Raw genomic sequence first — 14979 nt, forward strand, 5'->3', positions numbered from 1 at the left:
ACTAACTCATGAGGTCTTTTGAGCATTGAGTTAATATGTGAAAAGTTTTAAAACAATGCCAAATATGCTCATTGCCCAGCAAATGCTTGTTACTCTTATTATTGATGTCATTATCATGTTATTATAAAGTGATTACAGTTTAAAAATCAGTGCTCTGTACACCCATGTTTACAGCATCATTATTCACAATAGCCAAAAGGTGGAAGCAATCCAAGTGTCCATCAGTGGATGAATGGATATTCAGAATGTGGTTGTCAGGGGCACAGGAAGGAATGGGGACTTATTGTTTATTGGGTACAGAGTTTCATTTTTGCAAGATGAAAAGAGTTATGGAGATGTATGGTGATAATGGTTGTGCTACAATATGAATGTACTGAACAGTACTGAAAAATGGTTAGGGTGATAAATTTTATGTTATTCATATTATACCACAATTCATCTTCTAAAAATAGGTACTGTAGTCAACCCACTTATTTTTTTGCTGAGAAAAATAAACAGAGGAGAAGTAATTTGTACAAATTTGCACAGGACTTCTTTGTAACTTGTATAGTTTTCAGCTTCCAAATATCCTTCATAACACAGGCATGTTTCAAGGCTTAGGACCAGAGTCCTTAAAATAATACCTATTTTTTCAAACAACATGGTCCCTAAAGCCAAGCCAGTTACTTAATATGAGCTCCACAGAGAAACCAGCCATCAGTCCAGTGCTGAATATGCAGGCTTACAGAAGAATGGAATGAATACCTGAATGCTATATTCTATGGGAGACTTAGGGGAGTTTCATTGGTTATTTTGACTATGTGATAAACAACTGCATTGTGCCTTGTATTAGTTAGAGGCTACATTCCATTTTTCAACAAAATAAACTTAACATTTGGAAGTGTGTACTGGGTCTTGGAGGACGGAGAGAACTCAAAGGGTAATGTTGAGGTTATACTGCAGGCAACAGTACACCATCCTGAGCTGGGGTCTAGGGCAGTGGTTCTCTACCCTGATCTTCATCAGAATCCCCTGGAGGGCTTGTTCAAGCAAAGTACTAGGCTAGGGCCTGGCTCAGGCCTGGCTGGGGCCTGAGGATTTGCTTTATCTAATGAGCATTTCCCAATTGATGCTGCCAGTCCCAGGACTATAGTCTGAGGAACTTAGATCTAAGGAAGAGCTTGTAGTTTTCAAAACCTAGAAGCTCATCTGTGGATTCTAACCACAACAAGGGAGGTTGAGGAGGAGAAGAAGAAAAGTCCATTGGAATAGACAAAAGGGAATGAAGGGAAGGGAGAGGAGATGGATTAGAAAGGACAGTGGAATTAACTGGATGTAACTTTCCTAGCCTTGTATTTGAATATGCCATCATGTATAACCCCAAGAATAGGATCCTAATTAGAATAAGTTATACTCCATGTATATATAATAGGCCAAATGCATCTTCTATCATGTATATCAAAAAGAACAAATAATTTTTTTAAAAAATTAAAAAGAAAATCTTAGAAGCTCAGAAAATGGGCCTCAAAGTAAGGACTCAGATCTCCGAGAAGCAGCACTGGCCAGCTGGAGGTATTATCTCAGGATCTTGGAGGAAGGACCTCATGGAGTCTGGACTCAGTGATCCATCCAGGAGGTGTGGTCCACCTGGTGCTGGTACCTCCAAGGATTTGAGTTGAGGATGGTTCTGGAAGGGCCAAAACCAGCTGGAAGGCAGAACCAACTGTCTCTATCACAACATGAGAGGAACTGCAAGCAAAGGGGAAAGACAGGACTCACTCCCTTCTCCCTCCTCCAGCCATCCAGTCCCCCTCTTGTGCCCTGACATAATCTGAAGGGAGCAGCAGACAAAGCAGAGTTTCCTGTGCTGAGATCCCAGGTCCAGCATTATAGGGCCGAGTACAAAAGGGTGAATCTGGAGCTGAGAGACAGTGGAACCTGCACACATAAAGCATGTTCTTTCTTATGGCATACCGTCAGAGCACTCAAGTGAGTCAGCTGGCTGGGTTTAAAAGCCAAGTAGGTTTTTGTTTGTTTGTTTGTTTGTTTTTGGTTTTTAACATTTTTTTTTAGGTGTAGAAGGATACAACACAATGCCTTTATTTTTATGTGGTGCAGAGATCAAATCTGGGTCCCACCCACCTAGGTCAGTGTTCTACTGCTGAGCCACAATCCCAGCCCAAGAGCTGCGTGTTTTGAAGAATTAGAATAGCACTCTTTATGGAGAGATGCTCAGACTGTGAGACAATGAGCAACATTTTCTGTCTCAGTCTCATTCTGCTGAACCTTTGTATCAAATGGAATGGTGAGGCCACACACTTGAATGGAATGGGGAGGCCACAATTTATTTAAGTTAAATACATATACGTGACTCCTCATGTATTTCACAAAGTTAGATCATGTTACACATAATATTGTATGACTTCCTTTTTTACTCTAATAATATGAGAGCATGAGTCACATAACCAGGGGATCTGTTCTGAGAAATGCATCCTGGTGCAAACACTGGAGGGTACTTACATAGACCAAAACAGCTATAACCTCACTAGGCCAAAGACTGCTGTCACATATATGATGCTTTGTTGACCAGAATGCTGTTATGTGACCCATGGCTGGACCATGATTATCTTTAACTTCTAATGACTACATGGTTTTTGTGTTTTTTTAAATGGCTGCATAATAACATTCCATATTATGAAACTCAGAAATGTCTTAATGCTTCTTCTTTTGGGGAACATTTAGTTTGTTTCCATTATTTTGCTTTTACGAACAGTGGCTCAGAGATTCTCGTGTCCTCACATCCTGCACATTTGTCTAGTTATATCCTTAGGATAAATTCTTAGAAGTGAAATTTCTGAATTAAAGGGTATGAGCATTTTAAAAACTTTGGGCATATATAAAGGTTGAGATCCTTTTGAAGAAACTTGTGAAATCAAATTCATTTTCTACAAACTCATGTAAATTCTAAGACATAATAATAAAAGTAATAAGTGTGCATTTTGATTATTGCTAACATATTAGCATACATAAAATGTATGATCTAGTAGAGTAGCACTTATTATTTTATGAGGTAGATGGATGTTACAAAAAATGTTCAATATAGAGAAATTATAGCACACTATGTTCATTTTGTAGAACTGAAAATAACATTTTACCATAAAATTTAGAGATTTTATCATTGATCCATCTGTAGTTTTATAAAATGTTGTTGATTTCAATCATCTTTTTTTTCTTTTTTTAGAGGAGATCTTGCTATGTGTTTTGCCCAGGTTGGTCTCAAATAATCCTCCTGCTTCAGCCTCCCAAGTAACTGGGATTATAGGCGCACCACAACACCTGGCCACATATGATTTATTCTTTGCTAATTCTATGAACAAGCCAAAAATTTATAGCAGTCCAGCATATCTTTCAACCCCTTGCTTATGCCTGGTTTATTTACCTCCGGTGAGACACCACCTGTTTCCATATAGGAAGAATGAATTTGCATTTTAGGAGGGTCCAGTCTAGAAGCAAAGACATCATTCATGTCAAGTTCTTGGTTTGTTCCAGAAACTCCATGAGGCTGAGATTCTGGAGACTCGAGTTCAAGCCGTCTTGAGACATTCAGAGTCTAGTTCTATTGGTGCCCACTCTCTCTCACTAAGGCCCACCATCTTCTCTTGCAGACAGGCCCCCGCCGTGTGAACGTGCTGTGTGATGTGTCTGGGAAAGGCCCCCTCACTGCTTGTGACTTTGACCTCCGCAGCCTGCAGCCTGACCAGCGGCTAGAAAACCTGCTGCAATATGTGAGTTCCGAGGACTTTGAGAAGCAGAACGAGGAGGCCCGCAGGACCAATCGGCAGGCTGAGCTCTTTGCCCTGTACCCATCAGTGGACGAGGTAAGTGCGACAGTCTCCAAACTGTACAATTTCACTGAGGACCCAGGGTCCTTAGGAAAATTCTATCATTCATTATCACTGTAGAGCAGCACCTGATGTTGAGATGGTATGATTCCTGGGGATGTTTTTTGTTTTGTTTTGTTTTGTTTTCACTTAGGCAAGTCTGCATCACAGCAGAGCCAATTATTGATCATAATACAGATGGGATTCTGATAATAATAACTAGCATTTTCATAGCACTTTACAAAACATGTTTACTGCGATTAACTTATTTAGTCCTCAAAACATTTCAAAGGTCTATATGGAGCAACCCTACTCAGAGTCAAGCCATCCAGTTTTTTAAGGGTGTATATTACCTAATATTGATGTTCTTTAGTGTTTCCTTAACATTCTTTTATTGGTCCTGGTGTACAACTAGAGAGACCTGCTTTGAAATTATTTCGGGCTAAGATAATCACAGCCATGTGCCCAGTATATGGAATTTTAGGATCTTGTTTGTCCACCTCTTTCTTTATTGAAGCTGACCTGTGACAACTGGATAATTTAGACCTTGCCTGCAGTCACTTGCTGGGATACTTTGGAAGGGATGAAAGTGGCCATTATTCAAGCCTTGTGTCTGCTTGGGCTCTTTGTATTACAGAGGGCTTTTGGCCTTCCCTTCTGCATATCAGCTTGTCTACACTGTTGGGTCTTTCCAGAATAGATTCCTGCTGTATCTTTGCTATTCAAATTTTATTAAAAGTTCAGTTGCAAGAAGTAAGATTTGAAGAGATTTTTGCATTAAAAAAAAAAGATATGCCATATATCTATGGCTCTAAATATTTGAAATTTGGTCTTCAGGTCAAGCAAGAATATCAGGAAGCCTAATTCTCACCCCCTGTGATGCCCCCACCCCCTGGGAATTGTTTGCTGACTCACCTTTTGATGTCCTTACCATTGGTCAGCAAAAAGGACAGTTCAGGAAACAGCAGTCATTAGGTATAACACTGTAATGTGGAAATATTATTGAGGATATTGACCATCCAGCACCTCTCCTCAAGGAGCTAGGGAGGGGGGAATAGGCCTCAAGCCCTCAGGCAAAGATTTGTGCAGTCTGAGACAGTGTGCATGATCAGTGGGGTGCACATCTTCCAAGTTCGTCATTAAGAGTTCCTCACTGAGAGTTCCTGTTCACCTCTACCAACCATGACAGCTTAGTTATTGGAGTCCTGAAGCTACTTCACCTTTATTTTCTTGTTCTTATTTTCTAACCACTTGATTTTCTCATCTAATTATTTTATTTGGAGTTTTATCAGCAGCCTCAAATCCTCTTCTGAATGAGGCAGATTAGAAAAATAAATTAACATACCTATAGTCCCAACCACTCAGGAGGCTGAGGCAGAAGGTCACTCGAGGCTAACCTGGACACCATAGTGAGACCCTTTCTCAAAGAATTAAAATGAAGTTAAATACCTCACTTATATGTGGAATAAAAAAAATGTCTATTTCATAGAAACAGAGAGTACAAAGGTACTAATCAGTGGGCAGTGGGTAGGAGTAAACTTTCAGTTAGACTAGAGGACTAAGTTTTAGTGATCTATTACACTATAGTGACCACATTTAATGATAATATATTGTGTATCTTTAAATTGCCAAAAGAATAATTTAAACATTTCTCAAAAAAAGAAAAGACTAATTGGTAAGGGAATTGATATGCAATTAACTTGGTTTAATCTTCCTAGAGTATATATATATATAAATCAAACTTCACATGAATATACACAATTATTATCAACTTAAAAAGCAAGTACGTATGGGTCGAGGATGTAACTTAGTGATAGAATATTTTTCTAGCACGCATGGGACCCTAGGTTCAATCCGCAGCATTGCAAAAGTGAAAAAACAAAAAGTACATTAATAGGAATAATATGTTTAATAGTATCATCTCCATTTAGATTAGAAAGTGAGAATCAAAGAGGCTGAACAATTTATTCAAGATTCAGCAAGTCAGGCTGGGATTATAGCCCAGTGGTAGAGTGCTTGCCTTGCATGTGTGAGGCACTGAGTTCGATCCTCAGCACCACATATAAATAAAATATATTATGACCATCTACAACTAAAAAAAAAAATTAAAAAAAAAAAAAAAGATTCAGCAAGTCAACTAAATTATAAAACAGGGACCTCACATGCTGCCTCCACATCACAGGTTTGCTTGTTTGTGGGCCTGTATACGGTACCTATTATATTAGCACATATAACTGAAATTTAAAGATGGCATTTTAAAAATCATATCTTCCAACTTTTTAGTTTCTGTCTACATTAAAATTCTTTGCCAGATTTGTCAAGAAATAGAAAATCTGATTGATTTGACCTCTACTTCTTTCTTTTTCTTCCCATTTCCGTGGAGATGCTAACATGTAATAAAGAGAGCTAAAGTGGACACCAGAAGAGAGAAAGAAAACAAAAGGATGAGAACAAGGACAGTAGGACATTAGCTAATCCAAGTCCCCCTGGTGGACTAATGGGGGTATGCCCAGTCTGAACTGACCAAAACATGAAACATAAATTGCCTTTAAGGGAACTTTGTTTTACGATCATTAAGATGGTCCAGAAACTCAGATGCGACTGAAAGTTATAATCTAGCCGAGTTCCTACCACCTTTTCTTGAGTAAACAGGATGCTTTATAATTAGTGGTGGTAAATTTGTAAATTTTTAGGGCTAAAATGCTTGATGGCCTCTGTACCAGCTCTTTTAAAATTTTGAAGCTGTTCTTACAGAAATTGCCTTTGTACTTGTAATTTGTACTTTCTACAAAGAAAGTCCTGTGGAATTGAGGTGAGTCTCTGCCTAATCTGAAAGGATTATAAATGTTGATTTTTTAAAATAACACATTGATGACATTATTCTATATCATCATTATTTTATTTCCTGGAAATAAAAGTTAGAAGAGGTGAAGTATTAGATCCAAATTTTGACTAAGTCAGTAGGAGAAGCCAAAGTAGAATTCAGCCACCAAACTTTGCCATGTGAGTTCTGTCCCTGATTCACAGTCCCTAGGAAAAGCATCTTATGGGTGGATTTTTAAGGAAGACACCACCACACTCCAAATAACAGAAAAAGAGTTTGCTTAGGAAGGAGTCTTTTGGTTACAAGTGACACTCTTTTGGTTCCCAACTAAAACCCAATTTGGGGGTTAAAAAGTGTGGGGGGAGAAATACTCATCGACTCACATAACAAGATCAAAGGTCAGCAACTGTGGAGTTGGCCTCAGGGTTCACTGAGCCTGTAAGAATATCATCTCTCTCATACTTTCTCCCCTGTATCCGCTCTTTATTTGTATGTATTTCCCAATATAATAATTAAAAACATAATTAAAAACAACAGGTATTCACTAAAGCTTCCTATTTCCTCTTCCTCCTCCTCCTTCTTCTTCTTCTTCTTCTTCTTCTTCTTCTTCTTCTTCTTCTTCTTCTTCTTCTTCTTTTTTTTGTGTGTGTGTGAATTAACTCCTATTTCAGACAACTGGGAAGGCTCAAGAAATTCATATAGAAGAAATTTGGGAAATATACCACCCAAATGTTATAAATGAGCCTTGTTGGTATCGTAATTTAACAAATTGAGGTGGAGAATTTTAAATTGACAAAATATTTAGTGGCAGTAAGAAATTATTGTTAATTTTTTAGGAGTAATAATGGTATTACTGTTATGTTTTGAAAAGTCCTTACTTTTTAGAGATATTTACTGAAATACTGACAGGTGAAATCATGTGATGTTTGAGAACTTTCTTCTAGTATTGAGTGGGGGAGTATAGATGAAACCAGGCTACCTAGTGTTGAATACATATGAGGTAAATGATGATTCATTGTATTAGTCTCTTCACTTTTGTATATATTTTAAATTTTCCAAGCCAGGTGCAGTGGCACATGCCTATAAGCCCAGCAGCTCAGGAGGCTGAGGCAGAAGGATCACAAGTTCAAAGCCAGCCTCAGCAACAGTGAGGTGCTTAGCAACACAGTCAGACTCTGTCTCTAAATAAAATACAAAATAGGGCTGGGGAGGTGGCTCAGTGGTTGAGTGCCCCTGAGTTCAATCCCTGGTGCCAAAAAATTTTTTTTAAAAATTCCAAATGAAAAGCTTTTTCAAAAAGGGTTCCAAAAGTTAAAATTCAGACCAAAGGCAGCCTTAGAAATCTACAAGCGTCTCTACCTTGAGATTGTTTTTCTATCAGATGGATCTTGCCTTTAGATATATCTGTTCTGATCCCAAAAGTTCCAGGTTGCCTGAATTGGTCCAGTTCAGCACAGGCATCAGGCCTCTTCTCTCAGCCACTCCCCAACAAGATGGCCACCTGTGACCAGAGAAGTGCCCATGATGGTCCATTGACCTCTTCAGTCATCTCACCAAATGGTACAGATTTATCAGGAAGGTGACTTTACTGATTGCTATGAATGTTTGGTTGGAAGCTCCCAGCATTTAAAGCCCCCCAAAAGACAATTAAATATGACCCTGTTCTTTGGACCCTTGATAGCTTCAGATCATGTTCCAGCTTTTGGATATAATGTACTGCAAGAATGGGAATTCAAGTTTTCAAGGATTTGCACTATTTGTGTTTGAATACATGGCGGTAATTAGGATATAGGGATAGTTCATATTAAACTATTAAAGTCACCATTTTAGTCTCCCTGTGGTAAGGGAGGCAGGTGTAGATCTTAACATGTCATTACTAAGCTTTCCTGTTAGAAAATACTAGCTAGCTATGTATTATATAACCTGTGAATTCAACTCCAAGTCTCTATCACCTATTTAAGAAATAGATGAACTGAGAGAGAGAAGGTTATAGGATTGATGTTTTAGAGCCATAAGGAAACTATTCTGATCTCAAGGCTTAAACTCACATATTTACTAGTTAAAACCCTTAACAGGAGAAATGTTTTGAGTATTTATTTAGAGCAGGCAAAGGAAAACAAAAGCCAACAATAGGTCTAAAATTTTGCAATGCCATCTGGTGGATGTTACTAAGCCACATGCACAGTCACATTTCCTTCCTTCCTCCCACAGTCTCTTTGTCTTGGATGCCTGGGTTTCTGAAAGAAGAAAACGTTTGCTGTAAATGCTGACATTGGAGGGTGGGGGTTGGAACAACAGACTCTCTCATAAAGGCAGAATATTAATCTAGTATTAGAAACAACTCAAATGTGAGTTGACAAGTGGAGAGGGGCAGTCTTTCCTCTCCTGGGGTAACTCCAGCTGGATATCCTCATGGAAATTCACTAATGAATTCTGTTCAATGTGATTAATAATAGGAGGATGCTGTGGAAATACGTCCGGTACCAGAATGTCCTAAGGAACATCTGGGCAACAGAATATTGGTCAAGTTGCTGACCCTGAAGTAAGTACCAGCAAACACACTAGCCTCTGTGCTAATATCTCTTGCCTTTCAGATACCAGCGTCGTCTGTATCCTCAGAGCTTAAATCAGGCAGCTTCTCCCAACATGCATTAACAGTAGGTAGCTGAGGAATAGTGGAAGGAGCAGAGCTTGGTGTTGGCTAGACCTAGATTCTGTTTCTAAAAAGCCTTTGGAATTCATTCTTCTACAATAGGGGAGGCAAGCACAGGTGGCTACCCAGTGTTACTGGGGAGGTTACTGAGTGAAATGGCCTGCATTAGGAAAAGTCACAGAGAGCCAGTGGTGTGTGGCCTTGGCTGGTATTAACTCACAAGAGCTGACAGCAACAGCTCTTCCCAGTTTTGTGCCCAGGAAAGTCATGTTAGTAGCTTGAAATTGGCCATGGTGGAAGTATTTAAAACATAGAAATCAGCAAATGCTATAAAGTAGAGCCTTTTATTTTTTCAGCAACTTCTCTGTTAAACATTTACCAGCCTACCACTTGTAAATGCAATGAAAAATGCAACTGAAACTCAATATCAGTGCCAGGGGACAATAGGGACTATAGCACACTATGTTGAGGGGTCCCCACTACTACCTGCAACCAACTCTTGCCAAGGAAATAGGACCACTTTGATCAACTGTCTGCCTTAAAAACTCTAAATGGAGATTTTTCTGCATAAATTCCTAACTTCTTAAATAGTTTATCATTTTTTTAAAATACCACATAATTCCAACAAAGTATATCTGAAGACTGTTTCAACTGGTGGGCCAATTACCTCCATATCAATTTTAAAGCGGTTATCTCTAATTTTTGCATTGTGTACTTTTATTTTTAAAATTTTATATCCTCTATATATGTGTATTAATTTTGTACTTCTGTATTAAAAACAGTTTTTACATTATAAAGCATTATAAGTGAGAAAATTTAAAGGATCAAGTGAGTATATCTGAATTTCTTTTTAGTATTTTCTTCCTGTACTTGAATGAATTGTCCTGTGTACTCCTTCGAGTGCTTGCATAAATTTCTTCCTCTTTGCAGACTGCTGCTTTAGAGAATTAGTTCTTTTAATTCTTCTAATCATAGACCCTTTTGAAAATATTAATTTTAAGTCAGGCATGGTGGTGCTTACCTGTAATCCCAGCTACTCAGGAGGCTGAGGCAAGGGGATCACAATTTTGAGGCCCCTCAACAACTTAGTAAGACCCTTTCTCAAAATAAATAAATTAATTAAAAAGGGTTGAAGATGTAGCTCAGTGGTCAATACCCAGTACCACTCACACAAAATTAAAGTTGCAATAGCTGTGCTGAAGGTGTAAGGTGAAGCGCAATAATAAGCCTGTGCTTAGGTTGAATGAGGCCAAGTTTGATTCCCAGCACCACCAAAAACAAACAAACAAAAAATTGTAAATGCTCTTATGTGGCAAAAGTACATAAGCATAGTACTTTTTCATATTCTGTTAGGATCACCCATCTCACAAAGTCAATGCCAATAATCCCAGTGACCTAGGAGGCTAAGAGGAAGATCACAAGTTTGAATCTAGCCTCAGCAATTTAGTGAGGTTGTAAGCAACCTAGTGAGACCCTGCCTCTAAATAGGAAACAAAAGGACTAGAGATGTGGCTCATTGGTTATGCACCCTCCACTTCAATCCCTAGTACCAAAAAAAAAAAAAAGTCAATGTGTGGACCCCTTAAGTAATCTGACTTGCAATTAGGTAATTGGATTCTGAATTCAGATCTGATGTTTGAACACTGGGACTTCCCTGTGCATTTGAGTTCTTATTTGTAGATGGTCTAGCCTTCCACAACTCTATGTGCAGCCTCCCTCAGCTCTGTTGCCACAGAATATGAGCTAGCATGGCTTCTCAAATAGTAACGGGTGCTGAGGCTGTTGTAGCCCTCTCCATCTTGCCAGCTCTACTGGGGAGAACCAGGGCCTTTTGTCTTATACACAGACTCGACCAGCCTATAAACTGGCTCTGTATCAAGTAATGAGCACAGAAAGGCAAACGCTTGTCCTTCCAAGCTAACCATCAGCAGGAGAATTGACTAGAAGTGGCTGTGCCCCCCTGCATTGTTCAGGAAGTCTGTGCTATTGTTGGAGGTTGTCAACCATCCCCACAGGATGCATAACCAAGCCACTTTTAGATGCAGTACCTATGCCACATGAGATTGGAAGAATGCTCCCCTATTATGCTTGTCACCAAGTCTTCTAGACCTTGTCAATAAGTAAATGGCAGCTGCAGTCATATAGGTGGGAAAACATGGCCCACTGAGATAGATGTGCATTAACATTTGTTTTTGTAGTGCTGGGGATCCACCCAGGGCCTCAGGCAGGGTAGACAAGAGCTTTACCACAGAGCTATGACAGACATGAGTTATTAAAAAACAAATGGAATCACTTGGATTTCTCTTAATGAAACTTGTCAAGTATATTTCTAGTGAAATTAAGTTGAATTGGTGCTTTTTGTCCAGTGCTCTTGGCCTGTTCAAGTGACTTCAATAGTATCTGTACTGTTTATATAACTGTGAAAGGAGAAATGGACCAAGGATCTGGTCCTAGGCACAACTTCCTGAGTAAACTGAATAAAAGAAATTCTTAGATAAACTTTGAATGTGAACATATGAATAGAAAAAACATTGAATGGTAATATTAATGACACATTTTCCCACTGACACTGGTAAATTCTATTTATAATACTACAGGTTTTATCAGCTATGAAATATCTACAAAGTTTTTGAAATCTATAACTGACTCTGTTTTGCTTTGGAGAAATAGATTAAACCTCAAGGATGCGGAGACAATTAAGCTGGTGCCAATTTTTCAAATGTTTGTAGTAGCAAGAAAAAAAAGAGTCACAACAAAGTGTTTTTCATTTTTGTAATTTAGGGGGGAATCTTTTAATTTAAAACTTAATGCCATCTTATGCAACGTAACCTCTGCTCAGGAATCTGTGTGGTAAGGAAACCAACCATGCACTAAATTTGCCCCAGGAGCTGGTTTTAAATGCAGAGTTGGAGAGACTTCCCATCACCATCTCCCCCAAGATGTTCTGGTTCAGTAGGTCTCAGGTGGGACCCAAAAACGTGCATGTTGACAATTGCCTTGTTTGCTTCAAATACTTGTTTCTGGAGGCTATGCTTGGGGGAAAAAAACAACAACAACTGTGTTTTATAATTAGAAAGACAGAGTTTCCCAGTCTGGCTGTGCCACTTCCTAACATTGTAGGCTTTGTCAAAGTACTTAATTTCTCTGAATTTCATTTTCCTTGTGTATAAAATGTAGATAATATCTGCATTGAACTATTGTGAAGAATAAAGTGGTTGATGTGGGTAAAGTATTATCTCATCAAAATTCTAAGTGTTTAATAAATGTTCATTCTCTTTTCTCTGAAACACACTGAACTTAACACTCAGTACTTATCTAAGCCCAGCACAGCAATATCCAGATCCTTGGGCTGTCAGGAAGCACAGAATTCAATACAGGTTGACCATACCAGGCAACAGCTGGGTGTTAGGCATAGCAAAGCCCCCAATCAATTAGCTATTAACTAATTAGAAAAAGAATCATCACAGAAATCCTCACCATTTTTATGTGTGTGTGGTCAATGTAGATAGCATAAAATCTGCCATCTTAACCATCATACATCTGTTATAGTTAAAGCAATGTCCCGGGGTTTCATAAACTGACTTCCAGACCACTCACATATAATTGAATCAAGCCTTTATTGAAGCACACCGGTGGCAACTCATCAGAACATAAAGCTGTTCCCCTGATCAGCAAGGGCACTCCTTATAAGCCTGAAAACTGCAAAAGGGATATTCAGGGGTCTAGCCAATGCAAGCAAGCCAGGTTACAGAAGCGGGACAGTGCAGTCAGGCGGTGGGCAGCCTAACCAGTCACAGTTAGCCCAATCACCCCAGTTACAGAAACAGAGCCCCGTTACCCTAGTTACAGAAACAATGCCCCTTTAGGTAGTTCCGTGTTCTTGAAGGCTTCTATAGCAAAAGGAAAAGAACATCTTGCCCCAGTCGTGACCCTTCTACTTGGCATGGTTGTTTTACAGAATGGAGTCACAAAACAAAATGGAGTCACATTTGCTTTTACTATCACACACCTTAACTGACCATCATACACTTACCTGACCACCTAACATCATACACCTTAACTGACCATGTCCAGTACAGTGGCATTAAGCCCCTTTATGCTGTTGTACAGCTGTCACCACCATCCATCTTCAGGAATTTTTCATTTTCCTGAATTAAAACTTTGTATCCATTAAATACTAACTCTCTATTCCTCCTTCCGTGCCACCCCAACACCACCATTCTACTTCCTGTCTCTGTATATGACTATACTAAGTATGGCATCATACAGCCAGCCACTTGTTCTTCATGATGGGCTTATTTCATTTAACATGTCTTCAAGTTTCATCCCTATAGTAGTATGTTTCAGAATAATCTTTTTTAAGGCTGAGTAATATTCTATTGTATGTGTGTGTTAATAACATTCATATGTGTGTGTGTGTGTATTTTTTTTATTGGTTGTTCAAAACATTACAAAGCTCATGATATATCATCTTTCATACATTTGACTCAAGTGGGTTATGAACTCCCATTTTACCCCAAATACAAATTGCAGAATCACATCGGTTACACACTCACATTTTTACATAATGGCATGTTAGTGACTGTTGTATTCTGCTACCTTTCCTATCCCCTACTATCCCCCCTCCCCTCCCCTCCCATCTTCCCTCTCTACCTCATCTGCTGTTGTTCAATTCTCTCCCTTGTTTCCCCCCCTACTTTCCCCTCACAACCTCTTATATGTAATTTTGTGTAACATTGAGGGTCTCCTTCCATTTCCATATGATTTCCCTTCTCTCTCCCTTTCTCTCCCCCGACTCGTCTCTGTTTAATGTTAATCTTTTCCTCATGCTCTTCCTCCCTGTTCTGTTCTTAGTTGCTCTCTTTATATCAAAGAAGATATTTGGCATTTGTTTTTTAGGGATTGGCTAGCTTCGCTTAGCATAATCTGCTCTAATGCCATCCATTTCCCTGCAAATTCCATGATTTTGTCATTTTTTAGTGCTGCGTAATACTCCATTGTTTATAAATGCCACATTTTTTTTATCCATTCATCTATTGAAGGGCACCTAGTTTGGTTCCACAGTCTAGCTATTGTGAATTGTGCCGCTATGATCATTGATGTGGCAGTATCCCTATAGTACGCTCTTTTAAGATCCTCAGGGAATAGTAAGAGAAGGGCGATAGCTGGGTCAAATGGTGGATCCATTCCCTGCTTTCCCAGGAATCTCCATACTGCTTTCCAAATTGGCCTCACTAATTTGCAGTCCCACCAGCAATGTACAAGTGTACCCTTTTCCCCACATCCTCGCCAGCACTTGTTGTTGTTTGACTTCATAATGGCTGCCAATCTTACTGGAGTGAGATGGTATCTTAGGGTGGTTTTGATTTGCATTTCTCTGACTGCTAGAGATGGTGAGCATTTTTTCATGTACTTGTTGATTGATTGTATGTCCTCCTCTGAGAAGTGTCTGTTCAGGTTCTTGGCCCATTTGTTGATTGGGTTATTTGTTATCTTATTGTTTAATTTTTTTGAGTTCTTTGTATATTCTGGATATTAGGGCTCTATCTGAAGTGTGAGGGGTAAAAATTTGTTCCCAGGATGTAGGCTCTCTATTTACCTCTCTTATTGTTTCTCTTGCTGAGAAAAAACTTTTTAGTTTA

General features: G+C 39.0%; 1 protein-coding gene across 4 annotated transcripts in view; it reads left to right on the plus strand.

Annotated features, from left to right (window-relative positions):
- Positions 1 to 14979, plus strand: part of LOC114080723 (dedicator of cytokinesis protein 8) — a 220863-nt gene that overhangs the window by 71969 nt on the left and 133915 nt on the right. For all 4 annotated transcript variants that reach the window (XM_034636531.2, XM_071600587.1, XM_034636533.2 and 1 more), the window contains 2 exons: positions 3645 to 3857; positions 9141 to 9226. In XM_034636531.2, the coding sequence (XP_034492422.2) occupies positions 3645 to 3857; positions 9141 to 9226 (299 nt within the window). The remainder of the gene's footprint in view (positions 1 to 3644; positions 3858 to 9140; positions 9227 to 14979) is intronic.

The sequence above is a fragment of the Marmota flaviventris genome, chromosome 13 (genome assembly GCF_047511675.1).
Source record: "Marmota flaviventris isolate mMarFla1 chromosome 13, mMarFla1.hap1, whole genome shotgun sequence".
Taxonomy (NCBI): domain Eukaryota; kingdom Metazoa; phylum Chordata; class Mammalia; order Rodentia; family Sciuridae; genus Marmota; species Marmota flaviventris.